Here is a 13,842-nt window from a genome sequence, read left to right as displayed (position 1 = left end):
GTCAAGGCCGAACATTAGTGCCCTCACGACAAGTTGTAGCCCTTGGAGATACCATTATGGAAGTGGGAACAGATTATGATGGATTTTATTATGAAGTTGCTGAAGACTTCGAGGGGTTTTGATGCCATATGGGTGATAGTTGATCGTTTGACAAAGAGTACTCACTTTCTAGCCATATATGAGAGCTCTTCTACGAAGAAATTAGCATAGATTTATGTTCAAGAGGTAGTGGCTTTCCATGGGGTGACAAATTTCATTGTATCAGATTGAGATGTTCGTTTCACTTCCAGATTTTGGAAGAGATTTCATGAGGAGTTGGGTACCCGGCTGCATTTTAGTACTGCTTACCATCTATAGACAGACGAGTAGAACGGGCAAACTATTCAGACACTCGAGGATATGTTGAGAGCCTGCATCATTGATTTTGGTGGGAGCTGGGACTCCTACCTTCCACTGGATGAGTTTCTTACAACAATAACCATCATGATGGTATTCGCATGCCTCATTTCGAGCTCATGTATGAGAAGAAGTCGCGGACTCCTATTTGTTATGGAAGGGTCAGACAGAGAGTCATAGGGAGCACTTAAATAGTGCTCAAGATGACAGAACCTATCTAGAAGGTCATATAAAGCTTGTTAATGGACTAGAGTCGCCATAAGAGTTTAAACTGATCAGTGATGCTGTGAGTTAGAGTTTTAGGTTGGTGATTTGGTACTCTTGAATGTATCACCTTGGAAAGGTGTTATCTGATTTAGGAAGTGGGGCAAGCTGGTCCCCAGGTTTAGTGGAACCTTTCAGAGTGGTATCGCGAGTGTGCAAGGTGGCCTACTTATTAGAGTTGCCATAGGAGCTGATTCAGATTCATGACACCTTCCATGTTTCTCAACTAAGGAAGTGTGTGGCCAACGATTTAGTATTGGTTCCATTAGGATACATTCAGTTTGATGAACACCTAAATTACATCGATAGACCAGTAGCGATTATGGATAGGAAAGTGAAGGCCTTGAGGAACATGGTAGTGAACTTGGTCAAAGTTCAGTGGCAACATCGGAAAGGATCTAAGTGGACTTGGGAGCCCGAGGCTGAGATACGTGTGCATTATCCAGATCTATTCGTAGTGGCTGACTTCGAGGACGAAGTCTGATTCTAGTGGGGGGAGAATTGTAACACCCAGATCTTTAAGGTATGTTTTTAATTTTATTTTATTTTGTGCAATTATAAGACCACGACATGGCGATACCCAGTCCGGCTGCGCATCATTTAGAACGCCCATGACAAGGCAGTATGTAGCCACAGCGTAGGGACTGTTTTGGGCCAAACAGGGGTGGAGCTTCAACATATGATTTGGGTGGGGGTAAAAATATAATATGTATAAAAATCAGTGAGCAGGGGGGCCACAACCAAAATTTTATATTTCTGGGTCTAATATGTATAAAATTAATGTATAGGGGCTATTTTTAACAAACAAAAATTAAGGGGGGGAGGCTGTCTAAATTCTAATAAAGCTTCCTCCATGGGGCCAAAAACCTAATTTCAGGGTTGATGCCCTATTTAAGGGTACTAAATTCTAAGTTTGTCTCACTTGGCAACCTCCATTCCTATAGAAAACACCCCATACAAGCCCTAGCCCTATTATTAACTTCGAGAGATTCTTTGGTGTCAGCTTAGCTTTTTAATGAAGAAGAAGGCCCTTTGGTGTTGTGGTTCTGCAAGAAAGTCTCTTCTTCATCATCTTGTATTGTTTCTGGACCATTGTAAGTCCTCAAGTCCCTACCTTTCTCTTTCAAGCATGCTAGATCTAAGTTTTTGACCATATTTCTTCATGTTGGGTTGAGTAGAATGCATGGAGTCCCTAAAGATGGCAACTCTATGGATTATTAAGGTCCCTTTGCCACCATATGTTGTAGATCTGGAGTTTGATGCTATCTTGAGTTCCATGCATGAGTTTTTTAGTGATATTTCTTAATTTTGGCCTAAGTTGAGATTTAGACTTGTATTGGGCATATATATGTCTGAAAAAGCACTGATTGTTGGAATGGATTAGACCTTAGGAAGGCTTATGGAAGGTTTGGGAGGAAAGTGCTTAACAGATTAAGAGCTAAATTTGTTAAGCTACTGGAACCCCATTCCCACGACATGGCGACTGTGGAAGCCCGACTGTTTTGTCGTAGAGTACCCACAACATGGCACAAAGAGGCAACGACATGGTGATCTGTCCAACTGACATGGACTATTGAATTTTTTACCAAGGTTGACTTTTGGTCAACTTTGAAGGTTTTGATTTTTATGAGGGAAAAAATGGTCTTTTTCCCAAATTGTCGATTAGACTCAATTTCGGACTAGTTGACTTTGTAAAATTACCTTAATTATTAACTAGAGTTATTTGGTGTGATTAGTAGGCGGAGTCTAGTTTCGAGAGTTCGGGTGTGAGTTTTATCAATCATTTGTGCGAGGTGAGTCTCCTAACTATACTTACCTTGTGGTAGAATATATGTGTTAACCAGCTGGGTCTATTTTCTATGATTGTGATATGTGTTACTGTGTGTGATGAGACTTCGGGTAGTCTCTAGAGTTGCTAATAATCCACAGGGCATGTTGTTTGCCCACTGAGACTTTAGGTAGTCTCCATGGCTACTGATAACCCATAGCTGTTTATTTGTGTTGTGTTGCTTATGGTATTTTGGGGAACTCACTAAGCTTCATGCATACAGTTGTTAATTAAATGTGTTTCAGGTACTTCTGATGATAATGGGAAGGCAAAGGTTTTGGTTAATTCGGTTTGGTTAACCGTAACCTAACCGAATTAACCAAAACCAATTAAACCGAATCATTTTTGTTTTGTTTATGGTTAGTTTTAAGATGCAAAAATCCCGAAAAAACTGAACCGATTAAACCGACAACCAAAAAAATAACATCTCAATTGTTAGGGCCAAGATCCTCAATCCTATCCAGGGTCCCGAATCTCAAAGATATCTAAGAATCCCGAAACATATGCCAGATCTTGATTATTATTATTATTATTAGTATTTCCTAAAAAAAATTTAACCGCTATATTTCTTGTTTATTTCTCAGATGTGCAGAAATCGTCAACATAAGACTCGTTCTCAATGATGAAGCGTTTCAATCAGGCTTGAGACCTAGAAATGTCAAGTGAAACCAACATGCTTACACTTATTCAAGACGATCCCGAAAATATTGGATTTTTAGTTACTTAGACTAGACTATAAATACATATGTACTACACACATAACATGCAACTAGACTTACTGCAACATTTGTACTAGTATACTTACCTCCATTTTTGTAGCTCATATTTCAATTAATACAATTTTCACCTCCCAAGGTTTTGTAACGGAGATCCTAACAAGGATCAAGGGCTTTCCTTGTAAACTACTTGTGTGGTTTTGTTCTCATTTCAATACTTAATTTAACTACAAGACCACAACCTCTCATTCACTTTGGTTGATATTCATTTGATTGATTTGGTCAAAGGTTGAATTTTAAGAGGTACAACTCTTAAAGAATCATATATAGTAACTTTATGCATTAAAAAATCATTAATCTTATTTTGGTCAACAATTGAAAAAGATAAGAATTGACATGGTTTATTAGCGGGCCTTTGAAGTTTAAATTAGTATTCCTCAGTTTTTTCAGCCACTTGAATCGGTCAAACCTCAATTCCAACCACTTGAATCGGTCAAACACCATGTATATTAACACATCTCTAACTTTCTCTTTGTCTCTCTCTCTATATCTATAAGAAACACGCCTTCTCTCATGTCCTTCAGCTCTCCCCCTTTCTCTTAAATACTCTAAACCCTGAATTTCTTCGTTCCTCTACTTACATACATAATCTAATGAAGATTTCTTATTTATTTCAAGTATTATTGGAAAAAGGATGGTCGGTGCTGTTGTTGGGACATGGCCATTCATTCGTGGTGATTTAGGGGAAAAGGGTATCAATTAGAAAAAAAAACTTGATCAAACCCTCCAATTTATCCATGTTCTCTCTCTCTCTCTCTCTCTCTCTCATCTCTCATATGTAGAAATACCTAGAATACAAATATATGGGCAAGGAATAGGTTGATACCCTTGATTTGATCCTCCATCGAGATACTTATATTAGTGTAATTTGTTATGATTTCTGAAATCTATGTAGTCAACGAATCGACTTTTTGTCGAATCCCTACTTCTGAGTTTTGCTTGGTTTGCACATCATCAGTCTTTCTAATGTTTACATGCTCGGTTGTGAAATTGAAGTGGCAATTTCTTCTAATTTTTGCATAGTTTGCATACCATCAATTTAAATTCGCATATTATCCTTAATAGTTCTGATTCTTGAAATTTGATGATTGTTTTCTGAATTGGAGTTACATTTCATATTTTCCCTTCTGCTTCCCCTACCACATGTATTTATTGATTACATATTTTTATTTTACTTCATATTTTGATAACTTATAAGATTCGTTTATATTTTCATGTTTTTTTTTCTTTTATTGTTCTTTGTAGGGTGTTCACAACAATTGGAAATTGTATGGGATATGGAGTATTGGAGTTACATTTCAGATTTGTCCTGGGACAACAAACACAACTTAATGAATAAGTCTACGATTTCATGGATTTACAGAAAAGAAATTAGGATTTGACGGGAGTTCAACTAAAATGCTAACTTTCTCTAATATTTATATATTAGAAACTGGTTTCAGGTTGATGTATATTTGACCCTTTTTATATCATCTCTTTTGCTATTTGATCTTAAAGTTTGGTTATGATTAGATGTTTTATTATGATTTATTTCATTAATAGGAGAGAATCAATGGGGGTGCTTCATGACGGTGGTGAAAGAAAACAGAATCAGGGGATACAGTCATATTCATAATGGTAATGCCTTCATCCATCTCTCTCTCTCTCTCTCTCTCTCCCAAAATTTTCTTTTTATTCATGACAATGACGAGAATGCTTTTCTGTAGATGACACATAGTTAGGTTTAATTTCATGTGTTTCAAGGAAAATTTGTGATTAGTTTCTATATTTCAAAATTGTTTGTTGAAAATACATAGCTATACTTTCCTTGATTTTGTGCTTGATTTGGGTTTATTAAGCAGCATCCATGATTTCTTCACAAATGAGTCAAATCAAATGGTTTGAGTAATTTGTTGTTAATATCATATTTTTTCTTATTAATTTTGATGTTTTTGATTGTTTGTCAACATTCGAATTGATTTTTTCTGTGGTTTGATGTGAATTCAATGTAAGATATTTACACTTTTGTTTATAATGTCCCTCAAAAAAGTCTCAACTTGTTGATTATTGCATCTTTGAAAGGTTATTATGACATTATTTTATCTTACAACTGAATTTTAAAATCCATAAGTAGACTGTATTTTTTGTTTTTTACTTTTGTGTTTTCTGCATTTCTAAGGATGCAATTTGATATGAATTGGTTTTGAATAGCTATATTTTTAATAATATTTTTAAAGGAATACAAAAGAGAATAGTTCTATTTATAAAACTTTAAGAAAAACAACCATCATCGTTTCTTATTTAAGCTCATTTTCCTATTTTAAGAAAACTATACTCATGTCTCCAAGTGGTAAATTATCTATTTTATTTTAAGTTTTACAGAGAAACTGAAATGATTGTGACATTTTCTTATTGTCTATTTTATTTTCACACACATTGTGCACAATATCTGAATGCGTGATCATTATTGATGGATGCAGACTTTTTGGATCTCTCGATGGTGATAATTTCATTGAGGTGTTGCTGGTGTGACTAGGTTGGATTTCAGATGAGTAACATATACGTGCCCCGAATTGGACAGTTTTGCCCTTGGCATCATTAAGTTTTTTTTTTTGTTTTTCGGTTTTTGTGATTGTCAAATGAAAGTTGATTCAGTTACTCATTAACTACATATTTTTATGTGATATAAGCTGATGTATTCTATTGTACTTAATGGAGTCTGATTTGAGATGTTTCCGATCACATTTTCAAGATGGGGTCTTATAAAAGATAAATATTACAATTTTATGAAGAGATTTTCTATTGATTATTTGAATTCTTATTTACCCTAACCTATACTAATTTTAAAACAACTTTTCTATATATATATATATATATATATATATATATATATATATATATATATATATATATATATATTAAGTTATTCTTTAAAAGTATTATTATAAATTAAACAATCAACATATTTAAAATTTAATAATCGTCCTTGCTTATTTTTTAAGTTGGAGTCATACGACTACTAATAAATTTAAAATTTTATGATTGATCTAGGTACAAACAATGAAAATAAAGTTCAATGCCCGAAAAGAAAACTAAACTTCGGTTCTTGACACTCCTTGGTGCAACCCAAGACAGAACATTCAAACCTAAAAGGAACAACTAAGTAAAGAAAACTAGTCTTCGGTTTGTAACACGCCTCTTTACCTACGATTGAAAGTTGGATGCCCGATAAATTATTTGTGCAAAAAGTTAATCGCCTTTATAAACTACTTTCTGAAAAAACTATTTGCACTCGTCGTTTGATGCGGGTAAACTGCTAATATATATATATATATATATATATATATATATATATATATATATATATATATATATATATATATATGGGATTGTTCACTTGATATTAATTTTTTTTTGAGATCTTAAGATTCAACCTCAGTCATATACTTCTCATTTGCTGCTCTAACGCTCCAGCATACTGGCAGCAATGAAGTATGCTTAATCATAAATGATTATACATATATCTATGTTCACAGATTGAGTAATCATATATGATAATGACAGTTGGTAGCAAAAGATGTGGTGATGACAGAGGTGACGGTGATATAAGTGACGGATGTGATAGTAGTTGGGTCAGATGGTGTCAAAGGTGGTGGTGGAGGAGAAAAGAACGGGCAGCGCTATATAAACATTTATCATTATAACATGCCTACCACGCTGGTATGCCGGAGCATTAGTAGGACAGATGTGAAATATTTGGCTGAGGTTTAATATCAGGATCTCTATTTTATTTTTAATCTCAACCGAACCTAATATATATATATATATATATATATATATATATATATATATATATATATATATATATATATATATATATAATATCACGTAATGTGAACAAAAAAAAAATTGGTCTCCACGGTACTCGTCTACTTGAACCGAGTCTCGCTGGCCCACTGTCGCTCTGTGCCCACCGTGTATCCAATATTTTTAATTTTTAATATTTTTAAATTGACTCCAACTAGACTTTTGACTTAGCATATGGTTGATAAATTGTTTACTTCGTTGAACAACAGCTTATGCTTACTTAAAATTGATTAAAACAATCAAACGATTCAACGCTTTGGAACATTGTTTTTAAATGTAACATGCAGTTATGGAAACATTGTTCTTAGACATTTTTGAAAAAAATGCATATCTATGATTTTTAGTAAACAAATGTAATTATGTAAATCATAATATAATAAAATAACGTGTTATTTGATTTGTCTTATTTAGTTACTTGTTCGTTATTTTGTTGTATACCTTTTTTTTTCCTATATTGGTTGTTGTTTCGTTACTCAAGGAGTAACAATTTTGTTGTCATTTCTTGTATTATATCTCCGGGTTGGTTCCTAGCTAACGCCCTTAATAAAATCTTTCGACTGTTACAATTCTTTTTTATTTTTTTATGATACTTATGATGTTTTTTTTTCTTTTTTATGGTAGAAAGAATTAGGCTTAGAAATGTTTGCGAAGTTTCGTCGTGACAAAAATGAATATTAAGAATAAATATAAAATTCTACCTAACTATTTAATATTTATAACTAAAATTTTTATATTATTAGATTCTTACACGTAGCATGTAGCAATAATTTGTTTTCAAGAAAATGTCCCCTGAGGTCAGTTTTGTAAATTCACTCAAATCTTAAACTTATATATAAGCATCATTCCACGATTCCATCAGTAAGCATCATCAGCATCGCTTATTCGCATTCATTGTATCATCTCCTTCTTTTCTTCAACAATGGAGAATATGTCGGAATACTTTAAGAAAGGGACACCAAAAACCTATTTTATCAAACTCAACAACATCTTCTCCATCTTTATCTTCATATTCATCTTTTCATCTTTTGTGTCTCTTTGTTCTTACACTCACCATTTCTCCTCTTTCGATAGACACTACATCTTCCTCCTTTGCAACGGAATCCTTGTTTTTCTCATCATGAACTTCGATCCTAACCACGTTTCTTCACCAAAAGAGATTCAATCAGTCGTCACAAGTGAAATCAACCACCCACCTCTGCTAATCCCATCAGACATGGAACCAATAGCCGCTGTTATAAAAGAAGAAGAAGAACAACAACAAATAAAAAACGAAGATAATGAAATCGAACAAGTTGAGAATGAGGTTTTTGTGTTTGGAGATCATAATTCTCTTTCAGTCATGCATGATCAAAGTGAATATCAAAAGGCAGAGAATCTTATTGCTTTCATTGATGAACAAGAAACAGTGGAGTCGAAAGAAGCAGCAGAAACAAAGGAATTGAACAAGAAATGTGCGGAATTCATAACAAAGATGAGAGAAAGAATGAGGTTGGAATCATCGAGTCGACATACACTAGTGCTACAAACCTAAACAAATGCAACAATTAGTTTTTAATGAGGAGCCGATGCCGATCTTTAACTAGCTTCAAAGATAAACATGAATTAACGAGCCGATCCTAAGTTTTATATTATCCTTCACGAGCGAGCTGCGATCGAGCTCAAGCCACTAGACTCTTAATGAGCCCGAGCTCAAGCCTCTATAAACGAGTATGGCTCGATTAGTGTCAAGCTCGGCTTGACACGGCTTGTTTATGTCCATATCTTTCTCTCTTTTTGTTGTTTGTCTTGCTTTTATTGTTATTATAAATAGTTAACTAATTTCAATTGTTTAAATGTCTCCTTAATCATTAGAGTTTCATAAAATATAAAGAAAGACATTTGGTATGAAGGTAAAAAGTTGACTTGGAATTTAAAAAGTATTCCATATAAGATGACAATTGTAGACATGGGACCTTCCAAGACTAGAGAGTCAAGGAGGCTTCCTTTTCTTTTCCTTTTCCTTATGGGGGTAATATAGAAAAATCTTGCACCTATTATTCATGGTATCCAGGTTTAATTGAAAATTGTTTCGTTTCATTTTTGTGCATATTATTTAAAGTAGTTAAATTATATTTGAAAGGCCATTTTGTGAAGATATGGTATTATGAAAGAAAGGGTCGAGCTTGGAATAAAGTTCTTGTCTTTAGGGACTAGTCGTTTTTGTTGAAATATGGAAATCCGTGTAGGGTTTTCATTGCATAGTTCTTAATATAAACTAGATGGGGAGCCTCGCGTTGCGGGGATCGAGGTAAACAGATACGATCAAAAGCATATGATTTGAGTCGGAACTATCCACTAAACGAAAGTCAACCAATTTAATCTATGACTACAAATGAATGTTTTAAATAATACAATTCACAAACCCCACATCTGTTGACTGAATTTCAACGTTACATAGTCGAATCCAATGACCCTCTGTATGAATAAATACATGTCAATATGTCGTTTGCTCTCACATTTCTAATTGTCTGTGACTCGATCTAAAAAATTCTACAAAGAGTGAATGATATATTATGAATCTAGCAACAAATTTGAAGTGCAAGATAAGAAAAGACATGGATACAAATGACTTTACCCATACAAAACTTAATGCACTCCCTTAAATATTAATCACTCACCAGCCCAAAAAGAAGGAATCCCACTTAATAAGATGTAAACAATCTCCCCTATAGTTTGGGTCATCAATGACTTCACCCAAATATTGGTTTGGAGGGGCATGATTGCAAAAACTGTGATTCTATACTCTTTCATATTGCAGCACTATAATGATCTATTGCTTCTATATTCTTATCATTCTGAAGGGCTTCATTTCTTACATTCTGATTAACCCAACTAAAAGAAATTAAATCCGCACCGAATATTAAAACAAATACAAATGTTAGCTATCTATAATTCCATACCTTGCAGTGTAAAACCAATGTTTGAAGAGTATTTGATGAATAGATCTGCTTTTAATGTTAGTATTTCCAATAGAGTGTTGAAGTGTACATGTGATTCAAAAACAAAAACCAATGTTTCATTCTTTGATTTGTTTGTTTGACGAAATCTCATAAACAAATAGATGATCGGTATTAGTTAGAGAGGACATAAAAAATATGCAAATTCAGTAAAAACTTTTAACAAATGGTTGGTGGGCAAATGTTTGAACATGTAATCAAAATTAGAATACCATTCCAAATTGTTCCAATACCTGTATCGGCCAAAAAAAAAGTCGACATAAGAACAAATATGGTGCCATAAGCACAAAAAGACCCAAACATAATCCAAAACCAATACATAATGAAAAGTATCAAAATCACTATATGAAGCTCTATAAATTACAAATTCAATTTTAAAGGACCTAATTATCCACACACATAACTGCTTCGGCATCAGCAAATCGACTTCACTATTTGTTGACGTTTTTTAAATTGGGTTTGCTTAGCAGGAATTCATCCTTTTGTCTGCTACATTCCATCAAACACCTGGGGTTCCTCCCTCCAAAAGATTAAGTTATATATTTAGGGCAAAAGGATCCTTACTTCCATCTGATTTTAGTTTTGACCTGCTTTTCCAACACAAAATATCCCAGCCATCCAAAAAGTCAAAAATGGGACAAAAGCAAGTGAAAAGGGTAAATTTGTCCAAATCCTAAAAAAACTAAAAAAATATGCAATTTTGCAGAAAAAACAATACTCTTATACCCAAGGCTCACCGATAAACCAACATCAACAAAATCAATTGGAGAGAATACTTAAAATTTCTTGTTTTCTTAATGTTCAATATGTAACAGTTTCATTTCAATTAGGCAGTGGAGATACATTTGTATTTATTAATGCTCTCAAGTATTTCCAACTCTTGTTAGTTTGTGCTTTAATCTGTCTCAGTGAGCTTTTGGTATGCCCATAATAATATGTCCAACTATACCTTCAATCAGAGAAGAAATGCATCAGATTCTATGATTTGATAATAAATACATATTTTAATCAACATACCTATATATCTCTAATTCCATAGAGACAGAGCAACAAATAGGCATCGAAACCACATACCAAAACTTTAACAAACTTTTAATCTAAAAAGATTGATTCTCCAAAGTCAGGGGTGCCCTGGAACTACCGCCCAACAAAACCATGGTACAGAGAACCAAATGCGTACACACACAGTTGGCAATTGATGGACTGGAAAACCTTAAGCAAATCCGTTTGAAGGACTGGAAAACTTAAAAATCAATTACGTATGGAAATTGATACCAACATTGGATATTAAAAACAATACATCAATTTAAAGCACTTTACAAACATATATCAGAAAGAAAGAAAGAAAGAAAGAAAAGAAACTGAAACTAACTTGAGAGAGAGCTTTTTGTAAGCAGATTGAATCTGTTGATCTGAAGAATCTCTTGAAACGTTCAAAACCTCATACGGGTCTCTATGAGTAGCAACTGCAGGAGCGACGACGGAAGAGGTTTCCTCCTCTGTCTTTGAACCTGCCATCCCCTTTCTTCATTTTCTGTCTATTAGGTGGGGACCGCCTATGCTCAGGAAATCACTGTAGCAACATTAAAAGTAAACAATGAAACAATTGTAACAAATTTAATATGGTTTAGAAATCAAAATCATAAAGATCGAATGTTTAAATATAAAACCTAAACATCAATTGCACACCTTCTAAAATTTGGCATTCAATGAAACAATAATCTATGTAATAAGAAACGTCTAAATCTACAACCGGTGTAAGCCCCAGGAGAGGAGATTAGTGTAAGAGTTAGCAAACAACAATTTAGTAATTAGTATTATTATCCTGATATTTTTTTGTTTGGAGAAATTAAAGAATTAGTTGTTGTTCTTGATTTTGGAACATACTCACACATAGAGAGCACACACATGACAAACAACAATCACACAGAGAAAGAAGTAGGGACAGATACCAGAGAAGCAACTTATTTCAATCCTACATCCAAATCTCGTATCTAGTTCCTGTATCTAAATCCCACATCCAATTCCTACACAAAAAAATAACATCAAGTGAATCCAATTATTTTATTGTCATCCAAAACAAAATCATTCCTAAAGACACAAAAAAACAACAACATATATAGTTAAATAGAAAAATAGAGCAGGGGTTGGATTATAATAGTTATTACGCAATGGCGGTCAACAGTGCAGAACGAAGAAGCTAATAACAAATCAATGATGATTATGAACAAAGTAGAACATTCTTATATATGTATGAACATATGCAAGAGGAAATAGAATAATTTCGGGCTTTTTTGGTTGGAAATCGATTCCTATAGTGGGTTAGAGGAGGACTGGGGAGATGAGAGGTGAGGCAGAGGCCGAATGTAGAGTGATGTTGGTGGCTCAGGACCGTATAGAACACCCATACATTCAAATGTTGAGGAAGTGGCGTCACTTTCGATTCTGAAAAATACAAATCAGGAGTCGGTGATTGGAGAATGACACGTCAGACGAAAGTGTTGCCATCAACAAAGGTATCTAGAGTAGAAGCTGGACGATTTTGATAGGACTAACCTACAAACGTACCTGCTTCGCATAGTGAATGGAGCAAGGAACGGATGACAATCGATTGAGCCGATCTTTATTCTGATCGGGAAAGAAAGGCACAACGAACGGAACAACAATCTTAAGACGAAACAGTAGGCGGTGGAATTTATTTAGGGCTCGTCAAATTCTGCAGCGGTGGAGGGAGACTCATCGGAGTGCTATGTTCTGGATGCGGACTCGGCGGCGTCGACCATAGCGGCATCATAGAGGCGAACTGAGTGATCGATCGACTGCACTCTCCGGTGGTACCATAGAGGAATCGAGAGATCAGAACTCTTGCGAGTTCGATTTGTGGCCTTTGTGTGTCAATTTCTTTCAAAAAGAAAGAGGGGAGAAGGTTTGGAGAATTTTAGGGAGCTGTGGAAGAAAGAAGGGCTCTTTCAAATGCATACCTATGTTAAGGCGGTGGAATATCTGTTGCGTTAAAATCAGAACAATCGAGAATGTGGCAGTGGTGGAAAAAACGGTGGTTTCAAGCAGCAGGTTTGGATAAGGACGACGGAAAGAAGAAAAGCATCGATTCCCTAATGACCGGCAAACCGATCTTTGGAAGGATCAAAGATGAAGCGGTGACCATGGTTAAGGAATTAAACCCACCCTGGTTAGACACTATTCTAAGAAGTGTCCTCCTTTAATATATATATATATATATATATATATATATATATATATATATATATATATATATATACATATACATATATACATATAAGAATAATATAACAAGTTATAAAAGCGACCTTGAACTATATACAAGTGTAAAGATAAGGAGCAATATATAATGAACTATACCGTAACAATCTCTTTTAATTTGAGCATGAGGTTTACGAATGTTCAAATTGTTTTTAATGCCCAAAAATAATTGTTTATGTAGATCCTTGGTAAAAATGTCTACAAATTGGTGAGATGGATAATGCAGAACCTACACATGTACAATCAAAACGTGTTACCTAATAAAATGTAAAAGAGGGGATGATAAGTGTCGATTCAAGATGAAAAATCACCCAAGAAATTAGATAAAGAGTTGGAGAAATTTTCCGTTTTTCTTCCTTCAATCATAAAAAGACACATTACAATCAATTAAATATGCATGCATGACTAAACTAAATTGGTTATGGACATTGTGGAAAGGAAACATGCAACTGAC

At 34.3% G+C, this 13,842-nt stretch overlaps 1 protein-coding gene and 1 long non-coding RNA gene across 2 annotated transcripts; one reads left to right on the top strand and one right to left on the bottom strand.

Annotated features, from left to right (window-relative positions):
* The first annotated feature begins 7,962 nt into the window (after positions 1 to 7,962).
* LOC145077024 (uncharacterized) lies at positions 7,963 to 9,039 on the top strand. Its single transcript, XM_079022809.1, has one exon. It carries the CDS (start codon positions 8,030 to 8,032, stop codon positions 8,639 to 8,641), a length of 612 nt encoding a protein of 203 aa, XP_078878935.1. The 5' UTR covers positions 7,963 to 8,029; the 3' UTR covers positions 8,642 to 9,039.
* Positions 9,040 to 10,353: 1,314 nt separating this feature from the next.
* Positions 10,354 to 13,280, bottom strand: LOC145074225 (uncharacterized). Its single transcript, XR_013691756.1, has 3 exons — positions 12,675 to 13,280; positions 12,059 to 12,551; positions 10,354 to 11,679 (listed from the first exon to the last, which is right to left on the bottom strand). It is a non-coding gene; the product is annotated as an uncharacterized LOC145074225 (long non-coding RNA).
* Between the last annotated feature and the right edge of the window lie 562 nt (positions 13,281 to 13,842).

Source organism: Lactuca serriola, chromosome 9 (assembly GCF_051521515.1).
Source record: "Lactuca serriola cultivar US96UC23 chromosome 9, Lser_US96UC23_V15, whole genome shotgun sequence".
Classification (NCBI taxonomy): domain Eukaryota; kingdom Viridiplantae; phylum Streptophyta; class Magnoliopsida; order Asterales; family Asteraceae; genus Lactuca; species Lactuca serriola.
This window is presented reverse-complemented; position numbering and strand designations above follow the sequence as displayed.